The sequence below is a fragment of the Nelusetta ayraudi genome, unplaced genomic scaffold (assembly GCF_046127955.1).
Source record: "Nelusetta ayraudi isolate G7.1 ecotype Tasmania unplaced genomic scaffold, CSIRO-AGI_Nayr_v1 ptg000027l, whole genome shotgun sequence".
NCBI lineage: Eukaryota > Metazoa > Chordata > Actinopteri > Tetraodontiformes > Monacanthidae > Nelusetta > Nelusetta ayraudi.
In genome coordinates, this window is record NW_027466077.1 from 1,222,454 (window position 1) to 1,238,044 (window position 15,591).

Here is a 15,591-nt window from a genome sequence, read left to right on the forward strand (position 1 = left end):
CCGCCGGGCAAGATTTCTTCAGCGGGATGGAGGAGATTCAAACGGTCCTCCTCCACATGGACGCACGCACTGTGGAAAGGCGACAGGACGGCCACTTCCGGTGTTACGGTTGTTTCACAATGGCCACATTAAAAAAAATAAAAAATAAAATCTGTAGACACACTATTGTTCTGGTCGCGACGGTCACAAAACACCGCCACAAACGTTTACCAGATTTCGTGACACCCCTTTCACGTTTTAGCATCGAATAGCGTCAAGCTAGAAGCCTGCTTCATGGCGTCACTTCCTGTACACGCTTTCAAAAGTAAACAAACGGTAAAAGCTTAAACGCTACCTACTCATCCACTCTTCGAAAATTTTTAATATTTTTTCAATGGGGTAGCAACTTATAGTCAAATTGACGCTTCAAACGTACGTCGGGTGAACGTGAGAGGCCTTCGCTTTCTGTCGTCACGGTGCTTCAAGGCTTTTCTTTTGAAAGCCCCAGCGCCAACTTCCAGCGCCGCAGCTGCTAACGGCTGCTAGCTTGCTCGCCTGCTGCTCCGCCACCACGCTGCGGCTGGAGCCGCCAGCCTCGCCGCCCTGCTGGCATCGGCGAGCGGCCACAACTTGGTGCCAGCCGCTCGTCGTCTCGGTTCTCCCGCCAAGACGTGAAGCCCACATTTTTCCAACACATTTTTCAGTACCTCCAATACCGGGCTTGCGCTCGGAGATATACTGTGACTTAGTATTATTATTATTTTTTATTTATTTTTTTTGCCCTTTAGCCCTTGCGTGCAGATGCTCCCCCCGCTGCTCGGAACACACACAGCCGTTAAAAAGATGCTACGAAAGCGAAAAATCTTTTTTTCGTACCGTCGCTCGATATTGGCCAATAATCAAACCTCGCCGCACACGCAGGACGGTACAAATAAATGTTATTATCTCCACCTAAAAAAGACCGAACTGCTCCTCCATACCGTGGACATGGTGTGATGCGGGTGGCTCCTTGTCCCTCTTGCGGCTTTTCTCTCAGCCGCTGCTCGGTGCGGCAGCTGCGGACTCTCTGCCTCCTCCCACCGGCCGCCCCGGGGCTCCGGCTGCTTGGATGCTTCCACCGTTAGGAGTCGGCCCCGTTAGAACCGGCCGAACGGCTGCCTAGCTGCCCGTCTGTCTGACAGTCTGTCTGCCTGCAGACGGCTTCAGCCGGCACACCAGTGTGTGTGTGCTCGCGTGTGGGTGGAGGATACGTACACGCACTCACACATACAGAGGATCCGCTGAGCAGAGCGCGTCACCCCGCCCCGGGCCCTCCCCTCGGCCCGCGCTACCGCCGCTCGTCACGCCAGAGCCCATTCAAAAAATGTAAAGATTACGTCGCTGGCTCGGTCCTTGCGCGCGGCCAACACGGAAGTGAATATTTTGACACAATATGGACAAAAAAAATTAAATCCGGTTTTCATCTGTTTTTAAAAATAAATAAATTTAAAAAATGAAATCACCACACAAATATGTGATCTGTGTTGATGTTTACAATTTGAAAGATTAAAAACTTTTTTTTTTTTTAAAACACAAAAACGATGCTTTTCTAAATCACACGTGTGCAGGACACTGATGATGAAACGCCAGGCTGCATCTCACCTTGCTTGGTCTTGGTGAACCAAACTGGGGGCGGTGGTGGATTCTGCAGCTGAAGCAGCGTGTTGGAACAGCCACTACCACCACTGCTTCCTGTTCCCTGAAATGACGCCCACACGGATAAGCAGATAATTATCTCGATGGCTGCATAATAACGAGGGCTGGTTGTGACAAGTTGGAGCCATCGTTACACATATTTTCAGAGATGGATGAAACTGTGGATTTGAGTGCGACACAGAGAAGGGTCTGTTTTTGTTCCTGTTGTTTTGGGGGGTGCACTCAACAAAATGAAGATACATCCTCCTTCTGTGGAGGGATGGGAACCGGATGGCGCAGCTGTGAGGACACATAAGACAGGTGAGCATCAGAAAACAGACACCTCTTTCTATTGTAAATAGTTTCAGCCTTCACACGTCAACGTCACCGTTTCAATTCCCGCAGCATGCGTGCGTTCCTAAACCTTCCAAGCCAGAGAAGAAAGTAAGGGGGTGAAACTCTTCTTCTCCATCCGGAGCATGAATAACAGCGGGAGGAAGAGGAGAAAGAGGAAACTTCACTGCAGATGCGGTTCAGCAGCGAGATGAGAACCGCTTGACGGATGGAGCGCGCTATCTACGCACTGCACTGCAGCTCTTTTGCTGCCGGTGTGTTTGCGCTGTTGACGGAGGGAGCTGCAGGATGAGGCAGTCGGCTGGAGGAGGTGGAGGGGGAGGTGTTGTGAGTGCGTGTGTGTGTGTGTGTGTGTGTGTGTGTGTGTGTGTGTGTGTGTGTGTGTGGAGACGGTCGGCGGAGGAGGTAAAGGCAATCCATCAAACGAAGCGGTGAACAACTGAGTCATGCCTGCTGCTCCGTGTGTGTGTGTGTGTGTGTGTGTGTGTGTGTGTGTGTGTGTGTGTGTGTGTGTGTGTGTGTGTGTGTGTGTGTGTGTATGTTTATGTGTGCAGGATGTCTCAGTTTCGAGTGCAACAAACGGCTCAATTGAGCATTTTAAACACTGCACAATCCAAAAAGGGATTCCTACAATGGTTCTGTTGGAGACATGGAGTGATTCATCTCCGTGCAGACACGCAGCAGCAGCAGCAGCAGCAGCAGAGGCATCGTCAGATGAACGACTCTGACGTCGTCACAGGCGTGAAGACAAAAATGCAATGTGTCACAGCGAATGAGCATCTTTGATGGAAAGACAAAAGGTAGTGGAAGAAAAGGAAAACGAGTGGCGTGGCGTGAGAGCCACAAAAGATACACTCCGCGCACGTTCCACACACAGCAATAGGTCTCTCTCTCACACACACACACACACCAGCTGGTGACGTAATACTCTTCAGTGTACGAGACCAAAGCGTCGAGCCGGATGTCGCCAAAATCCCCCGACGAGGCCCTGCAAGAGGAGACGCCTCGGTAATAACTTTATGTAAGTTCCACAATTATGAAACCGGTGCGAGTTAAAAAGCTGGTCAACACTGACCTCTGGTGGTGACCAGCTGGGACGTGAACACAACGCAAGCCATGCAACGCTCGTGGTTCGTTTCGACCCTGCAAAGGAAGAAAAAAAAAAAAAAAGGCTTTCGAGGAAACTGTCGGTACTTTGAAGTTGTGTGGAGGTAAAGAAAGTATTTCTGGTGGCAAAGTGAGGCTAATGTTGTGTATTTTCTTTTTGGAAAGTGTAAATTGTCCACCGTATATAACGTTGGACGTCTTGCGCCCTCACCTGGTAAAGGAAAGTCATTACAAGAGAAGAAAATGCTTTAAAAAACAAAACAAAACACTTTACCACTTTGTTTTAAGGCTACATTGTCATCATATCAGCCGAATTAGGACACATGTCCTGTTGTTTATTCGAATCTTAGATTCTCTGCGCCTGAAAGAGAGTTTGAGACGCCTCGGCTTACACCCCAAACACAAACATAATCTGAATTCTGAGTCTGTTTTGCATAAAATGAAAAAAAAAAAATAAACTTGACCTTTCACTTGCACGCCAGTAGCAATAAATCAGTGTGAGCACTGAGGCTGTGGATGAAAGCATCACACACGCACGTCCTCTGTATGAACTGTATGCTTTAATAAAAACAGACAACCATAATAAATCACACAGCAGCATGTCCTTAATAAATCTGTCACGTGTCAAGTCAACTTTCTTTTATTTTTAGACAGCGTTTTTTTTGTTATCTCTCTCTCTCTCTCTCTTTTATTCGGCATATCATACAAGTAAACAAGTGTTGTTTTATTTTATTTATTCGATTTTTTTTCTTTCTTGCAAAAGTTAATATATCCATAGTGTTCTGCATCTGGTAAAAATAGTTTCTCAGCTCGCACGTCTTTTGTGACCGTCAATAGCACATTGGGTCATGTTTCTAAAGATATTGTTTGCGTTTACTCACTGCTAGAACACTACACAGTGATACTGAGCCTCTGGGTCGGGGGTTTCACTCGTATCAACACCATCTGCTTGGTAAAAAAAAAGAATCTCCAGATGTCTCTTTTTCCGTTGTTTTTCTCTCTTTTCTGTAGAAAAACTACTTACAACGTCGCCTGAATGGCGACGGCTCGGGATTGAAAAGTTTGTGCAAAGACAAAGCCAAACAAACAAGATGAAACACACAAATATACGCACATTTATTTTTTCTGGGTGACTATTTTTCCTCGCCTCGCCCAAAATGAAAGACAAGCCGAGTGAAACGGTGTGTGGGCCCTTTCAGTGTCTGACAAAATCTTCGAAAGAATTTTGTTTCTTTTTTTTTTTTATGGGAGATCTCTGAGCAGCCATCCATGAATGATGAGTTGAGGAGACGATTGTGCCTGGCTGGCTGATTCCTTTCTCTTCTTCTTCTTGCTTTTATCCCTCTCGGCATGACGATCCACACCTCGGAGAGTAAGATTACGTTTTAAAGTCAAGCCACTTATTACTTGTGTAATTATGGATGACAATGGCAAACAAAATGACTCGCGTCTCCCTTTACGCCTCAACACTGTTTGTACCTCCACAGACTGTTTCGCTGGTCTCATTTGGAGTGGGAGAAAAAAAAAATCCCCCATCTGGTGAGCGTGTGGGATTGCCGATTTGGAAACTCAACTTGTTTTGGATGAACGTGGTTTATGAAAAGTAAAGCAACTGTGTAGCAAAAAATTCCAGTACGGCGAGAGTCCAGAATGACAAACTAAGGGTCAAATATCACACGGCCAACACCCAGATTTTCCTTTGAAGGAAGTTATAACAGTCTGAGAAATGCTAACAGATGTGAGCTTGGCTCTGGTCAGCCAAACACACCAGTGGCAACATTAAAATGAAAACATCTCGTCTCAGTTTTTTTTTTAATTAGTCTTCAAACAGGACAGCGAAGCAGCTTTCTTCTGCAATGCAACAACACCCCTTTGTTTTTTCTTTGATAGCTGCTTTCACTTGATCACGCCAGAAGGCTAATTTTATCGTGGAATGTGCAAAAAGAAAAAAGAAAAATCAGTATAGTGTTAGAGTTGAGCAAGATATGAAACCGTCACGCGCAGATCCTGTCAGGAAACATTTCAAAAGGTCGACCAGAAACACACTTAATAAATGCCTGTTTAGCTCTGATTAATCAGCAGACCATTTTCACAATTTGTTATCATTCACTCGCCTGCCTATCGAGGATCAGCTGTCAATTGTTTCAACAGCAACACAAGACAAATCAAACTCAAACAAATCAGAAAAATAAATACGTGAACGTAGACAGGAGCAAATAAAATCTATTATTATTATTGTTATTATAAATGAAACGGATAGGAAGCGTATCTCGGGGAATGTCCTCCAGCAGAGGGCAGCATTTCCATTTTTTCTTGACTTCTGGTAAATTTTAATTTCATGGATTTTATTTACAGTTGATGATGACAAACCTTTGATAAATGGAATAAACTATTTGCACAAATAGAGAACTTTCAGAATCTGGGATAAACAAATTTTTCTTCTCTCGCTTGTATAATAAATCGCTTTTCATTTCATCCGATAAAAAATACTTTTTTCTTTCTATCTTTTTTCTTTTAAATATCTCTAAGATTGATATTACATAGCAGCCTGTTTTAAACCACCACCTACGTGTTTTGGAGATAAACCTTTTGTCGTGAAAGCTAACGTCACTGTCAGTCTAAGGCACAACGCCCCCTTCTGGTTCTGGCTGGTAACGCACAAGCTCAATTTCTTCGTTGAAAAACAAAAAAACAAAAACGCAGAAATGAGAACGATGAGTCATCGTCACAAAACCCCGGGGTGAACCCAGGGGGGTGGGGGGGATTGGTGCACAAACAGAACCAGCAATCAGCTAGCGGTGGCTGCGCGCCGACCAATCACAGGGCTGAACGGGAAGTGCAGAAGAAGTGGGCGCGGTCCAACTCGTGGTCGTCCATGCCTTCGCCCTCGAAACTTCCGTCCGGAGTTCATTTGGAGATGATCTTATTTACAGGCGATCCCACATATTCATATTGTAATATTGTAATTCTAATATATATCCAGCGCCGTCGTCGCCACACAGTCGATGGTTAAGGACAAGGTCCCGGCTCACGCAGTCGTCTCCGTTAAGGCAAAGTTCTGCTGACGAGTAGATTTTTGTTGTTTTCTTCCCCCCGTTTAACAATCCGGTTAAAAACAGACAAATCCTATTTTCACATTCCAGTTCATAAAACAAGACTCCAACTGTAAAGATGTTCATATATATCATATATATATTTGTGTAATAAAAAAAAAGTATTCTGAGTGAGTCAGTCGTTTTGTTTCTCCTCTGCAGAGTTCTTCAAGTCCATTGTCGTCCTCCCAGTGATTCTCCTCCACACCACACAGGCACACACGCAGACACAAACGCAGACACACACGCAGACACACACGCAGACACACACGCAGACACACAGATTCTGCTCGCTGGATTAATTTCTTTCCTTTTTTTATCTTAAAGTCGATGATTCTTCCAGTTCGTTTTTAAGGTGGTGGGTGTAAAATATCTCAAAATAATTTAGAGTACAGTATCATAAATAAATCTCTGGAACCGCCTGGTCCCACCGCCCTCCTCCTCCTCCTCCTGCTCCTGCTCCTCCTCCTCCTCCCCCTCCTGCTCAGGTTGGCACGATGATGAGATGGGCGGGAGATGACGGGCCACAGGATGTGGAGGGGGGGGTCCGCTGGTTCCGTGGTGGGTGGGGCTACTTCAGATGAGATGGGCGGGGCCAGGGTGTTATCTGCTCAGCGTGGACGTCCCCGTGCGCAGGCTGCTGGGCAGCTTGTCCGAGCCGGGGATCTTCCAGGGGCCGGGAGAGACGGTGCTCTTCCTGCCCGCCGCCGCCGCCGCTGCTGCCGCCGCCGCACCGCTGGTCTTGATGGGCAGACTGGGCCGACTCTCCCCCAGGCCCGCCTCCCTGGTCCTGGGGTGCATCTGCTCCGCCTCCCCCTGCTGCTGCTGCTGCTGCTGCTGCCTGCTCCCGCTGCCGTGGCGCTCCGCGTCCTCCCTGCCGCTCCCGTTGGCGTGCGGGAGCGAGGGGGCGGAGCCTGGCGACCGGGCGGCCTCCCTCTCGGCGGACCTGCTGCTCCTGAGGGGACGGGGCTCCGCCTCCGCGACCCCTTCGCTCTCGGCGGCGCCCTGCTGCGCCCTGTGGCCCTTGCGGGTGGACCGGCCACCGTCTCTTTTGGCTCTCCCGCTGCCGCCACACGAGGGCGCTCTCCTGCCCTGGCCGCCGGGGTCCGGGTGGGGCAGCTCGGGGGGCTTCTGGGGGCTTTTGGAACGCTCCTTTCTGCTGTCCCCCCCCCCTGCCGCTGGCGGGACGTCCAGGGGCGGGAGGTGCGGCGGGTCGGCGGCTGGATGGGATGAAGGCGAAGGCATGGCGAGGCTGTCGATGGGCGGGGCTACTTCCGACAGGCTGGGAGAGGCTGTAGGGCGAGCATCCCATGGGGCGGCATTATCTGGAACGCACAGAGATGCCGTCATGACCTCCACACGCACACACACACACACACGTGCATGCATGCACACCACACACACATGCATGCCACTGCACGAGCAAACTGAAATGACTTAAAAAGAAGAAAACGACGACAAACCACCACATCCGTCAGCTTCACTGCCAGTGCTGAACGCGTCACAGCAAAACATCAGAGCGGCGCCGCCAAAAACCAAAATTCAAACACTCCACTGTGGGACGCTGTCAGCCCACAGCGCCCCCTACTGCCTCAGCCCACCGCGAGCCGGAAAATAAAAAAAAACACGGCTTTGCAACGTCTTTCGCTCTCTCCTCTACCGTTTCTCTCTGCTCAACCATCAGTCACCTCAGAGGGCTGCAAAACCAGTGTTACCATGAGGACCAATTACAGGTGGACGCTCATACAGCACTGGAGTGTTTTTGGAGGCAGCTCAAAGAGAGAGAGAGCTAGAGCTGCAGTGTTAGCTGCAGTATGTGTGTGTGTGTGTCGTAACTGGTGTCATGCCAACTGAGAAAATCTACACTTTCCCATATGACAGAGCTGCCTGCCATCAAAAAACAACCAAAAACGCAAGGGTGTAATTCTGCCTTGGACCAAAAGGGGGCAGTAGAAACAAGCGGCGGTAATAAATCCAGTGGGCGCAGAGCAGTGCTAGTTTCACTGTAATTGGTCTCTCTGGAGGACGTATATTTCTCGCTCCCCAGCTGGTCTCTATCCTCGGTTGGTAGTCGCAGAGAAAGAAGTCCTGTAGCTTTTTTTTTGCCGTCACATTTTTCTTTATTTATTTTTAGCTGTAAACAACTTCCTGCGGCGGCAGGAAAAAGTATTTCATGTCAGCGGCCAGGAGTGAAATAAAGTGGCTGCGCGGTGGAAACTGTGGGACATAATGAATTCTGGTGGGAGCCGTCTGAGGACTCCCTTCACGGCTGCTGAGCTTCAGAAATAAATTACACAACGAGCTGCACAAAGCTCTCCCGCGCATGGAGAAATTAGCCACTTTTTGGATGCAAACCGCCAACACTGAGAGTCCGACAAAAGTCTCACTTTGACAAAACTGGCCAAACTTTTTCCTAATTTCGGCAAATAGAATCCTCGCTAATAGTTTGCACTCACGCTCTCGGTTGTGTTATACTAACGAGAAGCATATTTTAATAAATTGTGAAGAATGTGAAGAGGATTTTGATAAATAGCTGCCCTGTGGCAACACACACACACGCACGCGCACACACAGTTCATGCACATGCCTGCGGCTGCAACACAAGCCCTGTTTTTACTGATTTATTCCTGCATCTTTTTCTCCTCCTGCTCTACCTACAATGTGCAGAGAACTGTTGGAAAAAAACAAAAAAACTCCACATACACACACAAAAATAACTTGCCGCTCTGCACGCCGGCATGCTAATGTTTTTAAATAGGCAAATGAATCACCGGAGATGATTTGCATAACCTTCCATTATGCAAATCAAGCGGCAGCGATGAACAAAAAGATGAATGGGAGTTTAAACGGGGCGACAAAGAGCTGCGAGGAAGCTCTGAGGTCACGCCGCCGACACTTCCTGTCTGCAAACCTCAGACCTGTCTGCATTTGGAGTTCAGCTTTAGTGCTGCAACACTCCCCAAAAACTATTCTTAATCTACAGTATATATCTATATATGTATATATTTTTATATATTTTTTTTCTGCTGGAGTCGGAGAATGCAGGGAAAAAAAGGGGATTATCACACTGGTGTGAAAGCAACCAGAGTGAGTGAAACAGCAGCAGCAGCAGCAGCAGCAGCAGCAGCAGCAGCAGCAGCAGCGTCCTGTGCCGGAACCCTGCTGGCTCCTGATTTCACTGGGAAAAATGTTTAAAGGTCCCATATTTTTCATTCCAGACTCCAGCAGAGTGGCCTCCAGTGGATGAATCATTATCGACAAGAATCTCCTGCAAGCAGCACATTGAACCCCATGTTTACAGCCTCCTTCAAACATGTGGCCCCTCCCGCATGCTTAGAAGGCGACTTCAGAAGGGCGGAGCCAACGTCGGGCCGGCTCGGGGTGTGGTCACTAACTCAAAACTGGTGTCCGCCTTTTTTGTGACGTCACAAAAGGGCTGATTTCCAGAAATGTGTTTGTTCAAGTACAGCACACTTTCTGGAAAGTGGAGCAAAGAAAAGATGTCAAGGACTTTCCTTCATGGATAGAGTGAATTTTTGCATAATCGATCAAAAAAACAATACACACAAAAAAAACCTGAACCGGCTTCTGGAAATCAGTGTACCGTGTTACTCTCTTGAGCCTGGCTAAGCTAAAGCTAAGGCTAAGGCTAATGCTTAACATATGGATGCACAACTGACACACAGCAAGCACGGTACAGGCAGGTTAAAAAAAAAAAAAGCACAGAAGAAGAAGAAGAAGAAGAAAAGGTCGGCGTGGTCACAAACCGTGTCCTTAGAGTGGCCCGTTAGGAAGAAATAGGGGGAGCCATGCTTGTCACTTTTCATGCACATGGAGAGACTGGAAGATACCATTCCTATAGAAGGGGAAGTAACAACCTAGACCAATCAATTAGTGATAGGTCACTGAAATGGACAGAAGATAAACTGATGTTAGTCCAGACAGAAAGAGAGACAGCTGATTAGTTTCTTCTTGTATTAAAAAACAAAAAAACAAAAAAACAAAAACAGCATTGTGAAACAAGTTTTTGAGGAAGAGAAGATACAACGAGGGTACTGACGCATGCTGGCCAGAGTTACAGTGACTGGAGGAGGCGTGTGACCTCTGAGAGGTTAAAGCGATGGCGAGGAGGGAGGAGGGGTGGGTTGGGGGGAGGGGTTTAGGGGGACCCAGTGCGGCGGACCCTTACCGTACTCCGGCACCTGGCCCGTTCCTCTCTTCAGCAGCAGGCGGACCCGCCGGCCGCCCGACTTGATCAGCTCGATGGCCCGGCCGTGGGTCATGTCCCGCGTGCTCTCGCCGTTGATCTCGATGATTTGGTCGCCGACCTGGGCGTGCGACAGATAGGGAGAGAGAGAGAGAGAGAGGGAGAGAGACAGAGGGGGTGAGAACGTTGCTTGTATGGTTAACCGAGATATAAGAACCCTGCGCATCCATCTTTCAAAACTCCGATGCGGAGCTGTTTCAGTTGTGGAGTAACTCGTAACACAACCAGCTGCAACTTAAAAAAACAAAACAGAAGAAGACCATGGATGTATTATAAGAACTGGATACCGGACTGGCAATATACCGGCGTGCGGGTTTTCCCCAGTGGCCACTCGTGGTACTGCAGCAAAAAAATAAAAAATACAACGGGCCCTAAAAGCAATAAAGGCCTTTACAACGGCTGACAGGACGACGTTGACCTGATATGCGATTCAAATCTTCCTATTACGCAGATTTTTCAGTTATGGTCTTTTATTCGTTTAAAAAAAAAAAAAAAAAAGTCGTATGTGCTGCTGTGTCTCAGCTCATTCTGATTGGCTGCATCCTGACGTGTCTGTGAGTGACCAGGGGGCAGTGATGTGCTGCCAATGTTGCCGTGCTCAGAGGTGTGTTAGCCCATAGCATTAGCATTAGCCTTTTAGGTCACCGAAAGGAAGCCTTGATCTTTGCACCCGCCTTTCCAAACACCTGCTGTGGGCTCTTTCCCGCATGGATACGGAAAATATGTCCAGCGGGTTGAGGAAGCGTTACCCATGATGCACTACTGCACGGTGCACGCTGCCAGACGATGGATGGCAGGATGGATGGATGGAGGCGGAGCCGGTGATATTCATCTACCGGCCAGACGTCCCTCATCACAAAGTGAGATTAAAAACTTGGCGGTTGTTGTTTTTCGGGAAGGTTTTTAAACTTTTGGCGAAACTTGAGGAAAGAGCGGATCAGAAGTGAGGCTGCCGTTTATTGATCCCAAGGTTCCATTAAAGCTCTTCGACCCGGACAAGGCGAGTGAGGGAGAGAGTGAGAGCGTCGCCCTGCACTGCTTTCCAGAACGTGACGCGCTCCTCCGTAATGAAGCTTGTGCACCAAATCCTGAATTACCGACCGACCGGCCAGCCGACGAGTTTTTGGAAATGATTGATAGAAACGCAATTCTAGACGTCACACACTGTCACATAAATCTCCGGTGGGGAGGGGCGGGGGAGGTGGGGAGGGAGGTGCTTTCACACCTCCGAATCGAGTCGATGTGACGGGTGTGCAAATGGGAGTGTAACAGATTGAACATTAGAGAAGAAGAAGAAGACGAAGAAGAAGAAGAAGAAGAAGAAGAAGAAGAAGAAGAAGAAGAAGAAGAAGAAGTAGAAGAAAAGGCCGTCCCGTTATTCTGGACGGTGATTCACGGAGGATCAATATGGATCTATTATTCATCGTCTGTCCGTGAGTGAGCGAGCTGATGTGATTAATTTTGCCGCCAATTTCCACCCGTCGCTCGGCCGCATTAGGCTGCGCGGATGATGATGAATACCAATTACAAGCTCCCTCCCTTTCTCTTTTTTTAAATTAAAAAAGCGCTTTTTTTCCCGCAGAAGAACAACCTCCCTCCCTCCCTCTAGACTGATGGAAAGAACAGGGAGGATTCTGGGAGATTTTTTTCAGAAGGGGGAGAAATAGAAAAAAAAATCCACGGCTCCCAATTACACGAACAAACGGCCGAGTTGGGAGAGCCGGCAGGCGTCAGGTGTCGTCTGTGAGGAGCGGAGAGGCCAGACGGTCGGCTCATTAATCTCCACCTCTTCAGAAGAAGAAGAAGAAGAAGAAGGAGAAGAAGAAGAAGCAGCTTCTTTTGAGCTTTAACAGGAGGTGAGCCGGAAGCCGCCCACGCACCACTCGCCCATTTAGGGAAGCTTTGAAAGTGACAGAGGCGATTAAACGCGGGCGGGCGATCAACAACCAATCGGACGCCCGGCTTCTTAACTTCCCGAGAGAGGGAGCTCGTTAGATGAGGCGGGCGCTCCAATTTTGTGACATCACATGGTGAGAGAGAGAACTCCTTGCAGCAGTGTCGTTATTTTTCCTCCAAAACATCATTTTCTGTCCCCCCTCTTTGAATTATTATCCGCGGCAGCTTCCTGCGGCCTCGCCGGGAGCAAGAAGCGAAGAGGTGAAGATGTGAACAACACGGCTGCTGCTCCACGAGGTACTTTACAACACGGTAATCGTAATCTCCAGCACCTCTATTAGTTCCCGCCGGCAGTGTTTTGCATATTGACACTATCAGTGTTTCTTTTACAGGGAGAATCCTTCTCGCTGGCCTCCTGCTGCGGGGCGTCCGCACAAATTATCTCCGGCAGGGTCAGCGGCTCCACACGTGGAGCTCCAGAAGGAGGTGGCAGGAGAGCGAGACAAACGAATAAAGCGGCGTCGAGACGGCGCACTTACGACACAATTTGTCACAAGTTTGAGGAAAATATGTGATTTTTTGGGCTTTTCATGTCTGTGACACACAGGTAGCCCCTGGCGAAAAGCGTTTCAGTGCAAATTAAACTGGCTCCATCATTCGTCTTTATCAAAAATCAAGGGGAAGCAGAGAGTTGAGGTGGTGGAGGAGGAGCAGGAGGGGTAATCAAACTTAGGAAAAAAAAAAATCTTTCACTGTTTCTTAAAACGCTGTGGAAAGTCAGTCAACTTCCCCGAGAAGGAAAAAAGTCTATTCTTTACATTTTCTGGAGATCGCCCCTGTGTGACATCACAAAGGGCGCAGATTCCTCACCCATGCCTTAGTAACTGCGCCCTGACCCAGGCACTTTTTCTTTGTATGAGGAAGCTGTAAACAGCAGGCTAAACACAATGCTTCCATTGGAATCTTCTTGGATTGTTAACCACATGAAGCAACTCAATGAGGAGTCTGTGATGAAAAACTGTGACCCGGACACAGGACCTTTGACATTTTCTGTTAAAAGTGATGACATCATCAGGAGCGGCGGCGGGGGCGAACGTACCCTCATCCTGCCGTTGCGGACGGCCGGCCCGTCCTCCGCCAGCCGCAGGACGAACAGGTCCATCTTGTACTCCCGCCCGCCGCGGATGCTGAAGCCGAAGCCTTTGACACTCTTCTCCAGCTCCACGGTGAAGAAGTCAAAGTCCTGCGTGAGCTGAGGCAGCAACACACATCACACAATCACGTGATTAGATTCGTCAGAGGAAAAAATTAAAAACAAAAACAACAAAAAATGAAAACGCAGCAGAAAATCAGAGTCTGGGGGAGAAAACGCAAGCTAAACACAAGGCGGGGGCAGATTGTGTAGTAGTACACTGCGTTTCAAAGTAAACACGCGAGCTGCCGGGGAGGAGAATCGTAAATATTTGAAACATTCAGATGCGTCGACAGCGCAGGAAACACACACAGGAACAAAGAGGCCTGGCGGCATCTTTACAATCACTGTCAAATCTGTTCTGACGGGTCTGACGCAGCAGAAATTCTTCCGAGCGGAAAACTGTTTTCTCTGCATCGGCTCTCGTTCACCAGCAGCTCCGCCTCCGCAAACATAAAGATGTTTTAGGTACTGTCAAGTTTCTCAATATCGCTTCAATTTGGAGACTCGAAAGGTCAAGTTAATATATTATTTGTGTTGAAATTGGGCCATTTTTCTATTTTTCAAGTTGCTTAAGAAAACAGATGAGCTTACGTCTCATTGGCTGATTGTGGCAGCTTGACCCCCACCCTCTACAGTGGGTGTGTTTTATCGTTAACAGGTCACCAGGATGCGCTGAAGCTAGAGGGAGCTGCTGTGAACTGTTTCGCATCACAACGATTCGCCATGTTGAACTGCTTGCTAATGGCTAGCATTAGCATTGCTGCAATGCTACAGGGAATAAACAGGAAGTAAACGCAACGATTAGGTTAAGTTAAGGGAATAAGCTGTCTGAGGCAGCGTGACAGTAGCTGGTAAACGACCAATCAGATGCAAGCTGAGCAGGAAGAGGCAGAAACATGCAGATTTTTTTTCTAATTATCAATTTCTTAGGTCATCAAAAAATACCTTGTAGAATTGAAAAATCTGCAATTAGATTTTATTTTACCAGCTGAAAAAAAATTAAAATCAAACAACAGTTTTTTAGAAATTAAACTCCACTCCTGTCGCGGGCCGACAGGAGTGGAGCAGCCTCACCTGAACCGGAGGCATGCGGTATTCTGGGATGGCGAACTGCCGGGCGTCGCTCGCCAGCTGCCGGTAGTCCAGCAGCGGCGGGTGTCTGTAGTCCAGCGTGGGCGGCTGCCTGTAGTCAGCCACCGGGGGGTGCCGGTAGTCCACCGGCGGCTGGCGGTAATCGGTGAACGGCGGCTGCCGGATGTCCGGTTTGACGTCCTGCCGGGCCTTGACCTCTGACCTGTAGCTGGTAGGAACCAATCAGAGGCTTTTTTTAATCATCTTTTTAAATTGTGCCTTTTCTTTCTTTCAGATAAAAACGGCAACAACTTTTTTCGGACAAACAAGACTCGGGCAAGGAAATTAAAAAAATAAAAGTTTTGACAGAAAGCAGGGGGTGTCGCCCGGCTGGCGGCGTCAGGATTAGCCGAGCGTGCCGAGCAGGAGTGGGAGAGAGGGAGAGAGGGAGAGAGAGAGAGAGAGAGAGAGAGAGAGAGAGAGAGAGAGAGAGAGAGAGAGGATGGTGTCGGACATTTTTGGGGACCCTCTGCTTCTCGGTAAAAAATTCAGCAGCTCTCTATTAAAGCAGCAATTTGGGTAAATAATTCAGCAGTCCATAAGAGTTAAGTGATGTTATACAACTAAAATGTGGGGAGACGGAGACAGAGTGTGAGAGGCGCGAAGAGATAGTGGAGGGAGTGATTTAGAGGGAGTGAAAAAAAGAGAATTAGAAAAGAGAAAAGGGAAGATTGACGGCGGTGAAAGAAAGAGGACGAGCGTGAAGGAGTGAGTGGTGCCGTGACTCACTCACTCGTACCTGTTTTCCCTCAGACAAACACAGTGCTGCCCCGGGGACAGATAGAGGGCTCGTCTATAAAAAAATGCTTCACGGCGTCAGACATAAAAAATAATAATAACAAAAAACAGAAAACAGAAAACAGAAAAACAAGATTTCATGTTGTAACAGCTTTCTG

At 48.1% G+C, this 15,591-nt stretch overlaps 2 protein-coding genes and 1 long non-coding RNA gene across 10 annotated transcripts in view; 1 reads left to right on the forward strand and 2 right to left on the reverse strand.

Moving 5' to 3' along the window:
- LOC142890760 (fatty acyl-CoA reductase 1) overlaps positions 1–1,225 on the reverse strand; it is a 30,738-nt gene extending 29,513 nt beyond the window's left edge. The window contains exon 1 of the mRNA XM_076030009.1: positions 960–1,225. Within this exon, the coding sequence (XP_075886124.1) occupies positions 960–968 (9 nt within the window). The 5' untranslated portion in view covers positions 969–1,225. The remainder of the gene's footprint in view (positions 1–959) is intronic.
- A 342-nt stretch (positions 1,226–1,567) lies between these two features.
- Positions 1,568–3,066, forward strand: LOC142890763 (uncharacterized). Of its 2 annotated transcripts, XR_012927118.1 has the most exons (4): positions 1,568–1,974; positions 2,059–2,356; positions 2,397–2,489; positions 2,562–3,066. It is a non-coding gene; the product is annotated as an uncharacterized LOC142890763 (long non-coding RNA). The 2 variants fall into 2 exon arrangements; XR_012927117.1 differs by lacking the exon at positions 1,568–1,974 and having other exon boundaries at positions 2,030–2,356.
- Positions 3,067–3,654: 588 nt separating this feature from the next.
- Positions 3,655–15,591, reverse strand: part of magi2a (membrane associated guanylate kinase, WW and PDZ domain containing 2a) — a 143,565-nt gene continuing 131,628 nt past the window's right edge. For 4 of the 7 annotated variants that reach the window (XM_076030002.1, XM_076030001.1, XM_076030004.1 and 1 more), the window contains 4 exons: positions 14,639–14,864; positions 13,469–13,621; positions 10,396–10,534; positions 3,655–7,531 (listed from right to left, as the gene is read on the reverse strand). In XM_076030002.1, the coding sequence (XP_075886117.1) occupies positions 6,810–7,531; positions 10,396–10,534; positions 13,469–13,621; positions 14,639–14,864 (1,240 nt within the window). In that variant the 3' untranslated portion in view covers positions 3,655–6,809. Of the gene's footprint in view, positions 7,532–9,973; positions 10,112–10,395; positions 10,535–13,468; positions 13,622–14,638; positions 14,865–15,591 lie in introns of those variants that run through there. The other 3 variants (XM_076030006.1, XM_076030007.1, XM_076030008.1) reach the window with 3 other exon arrangements.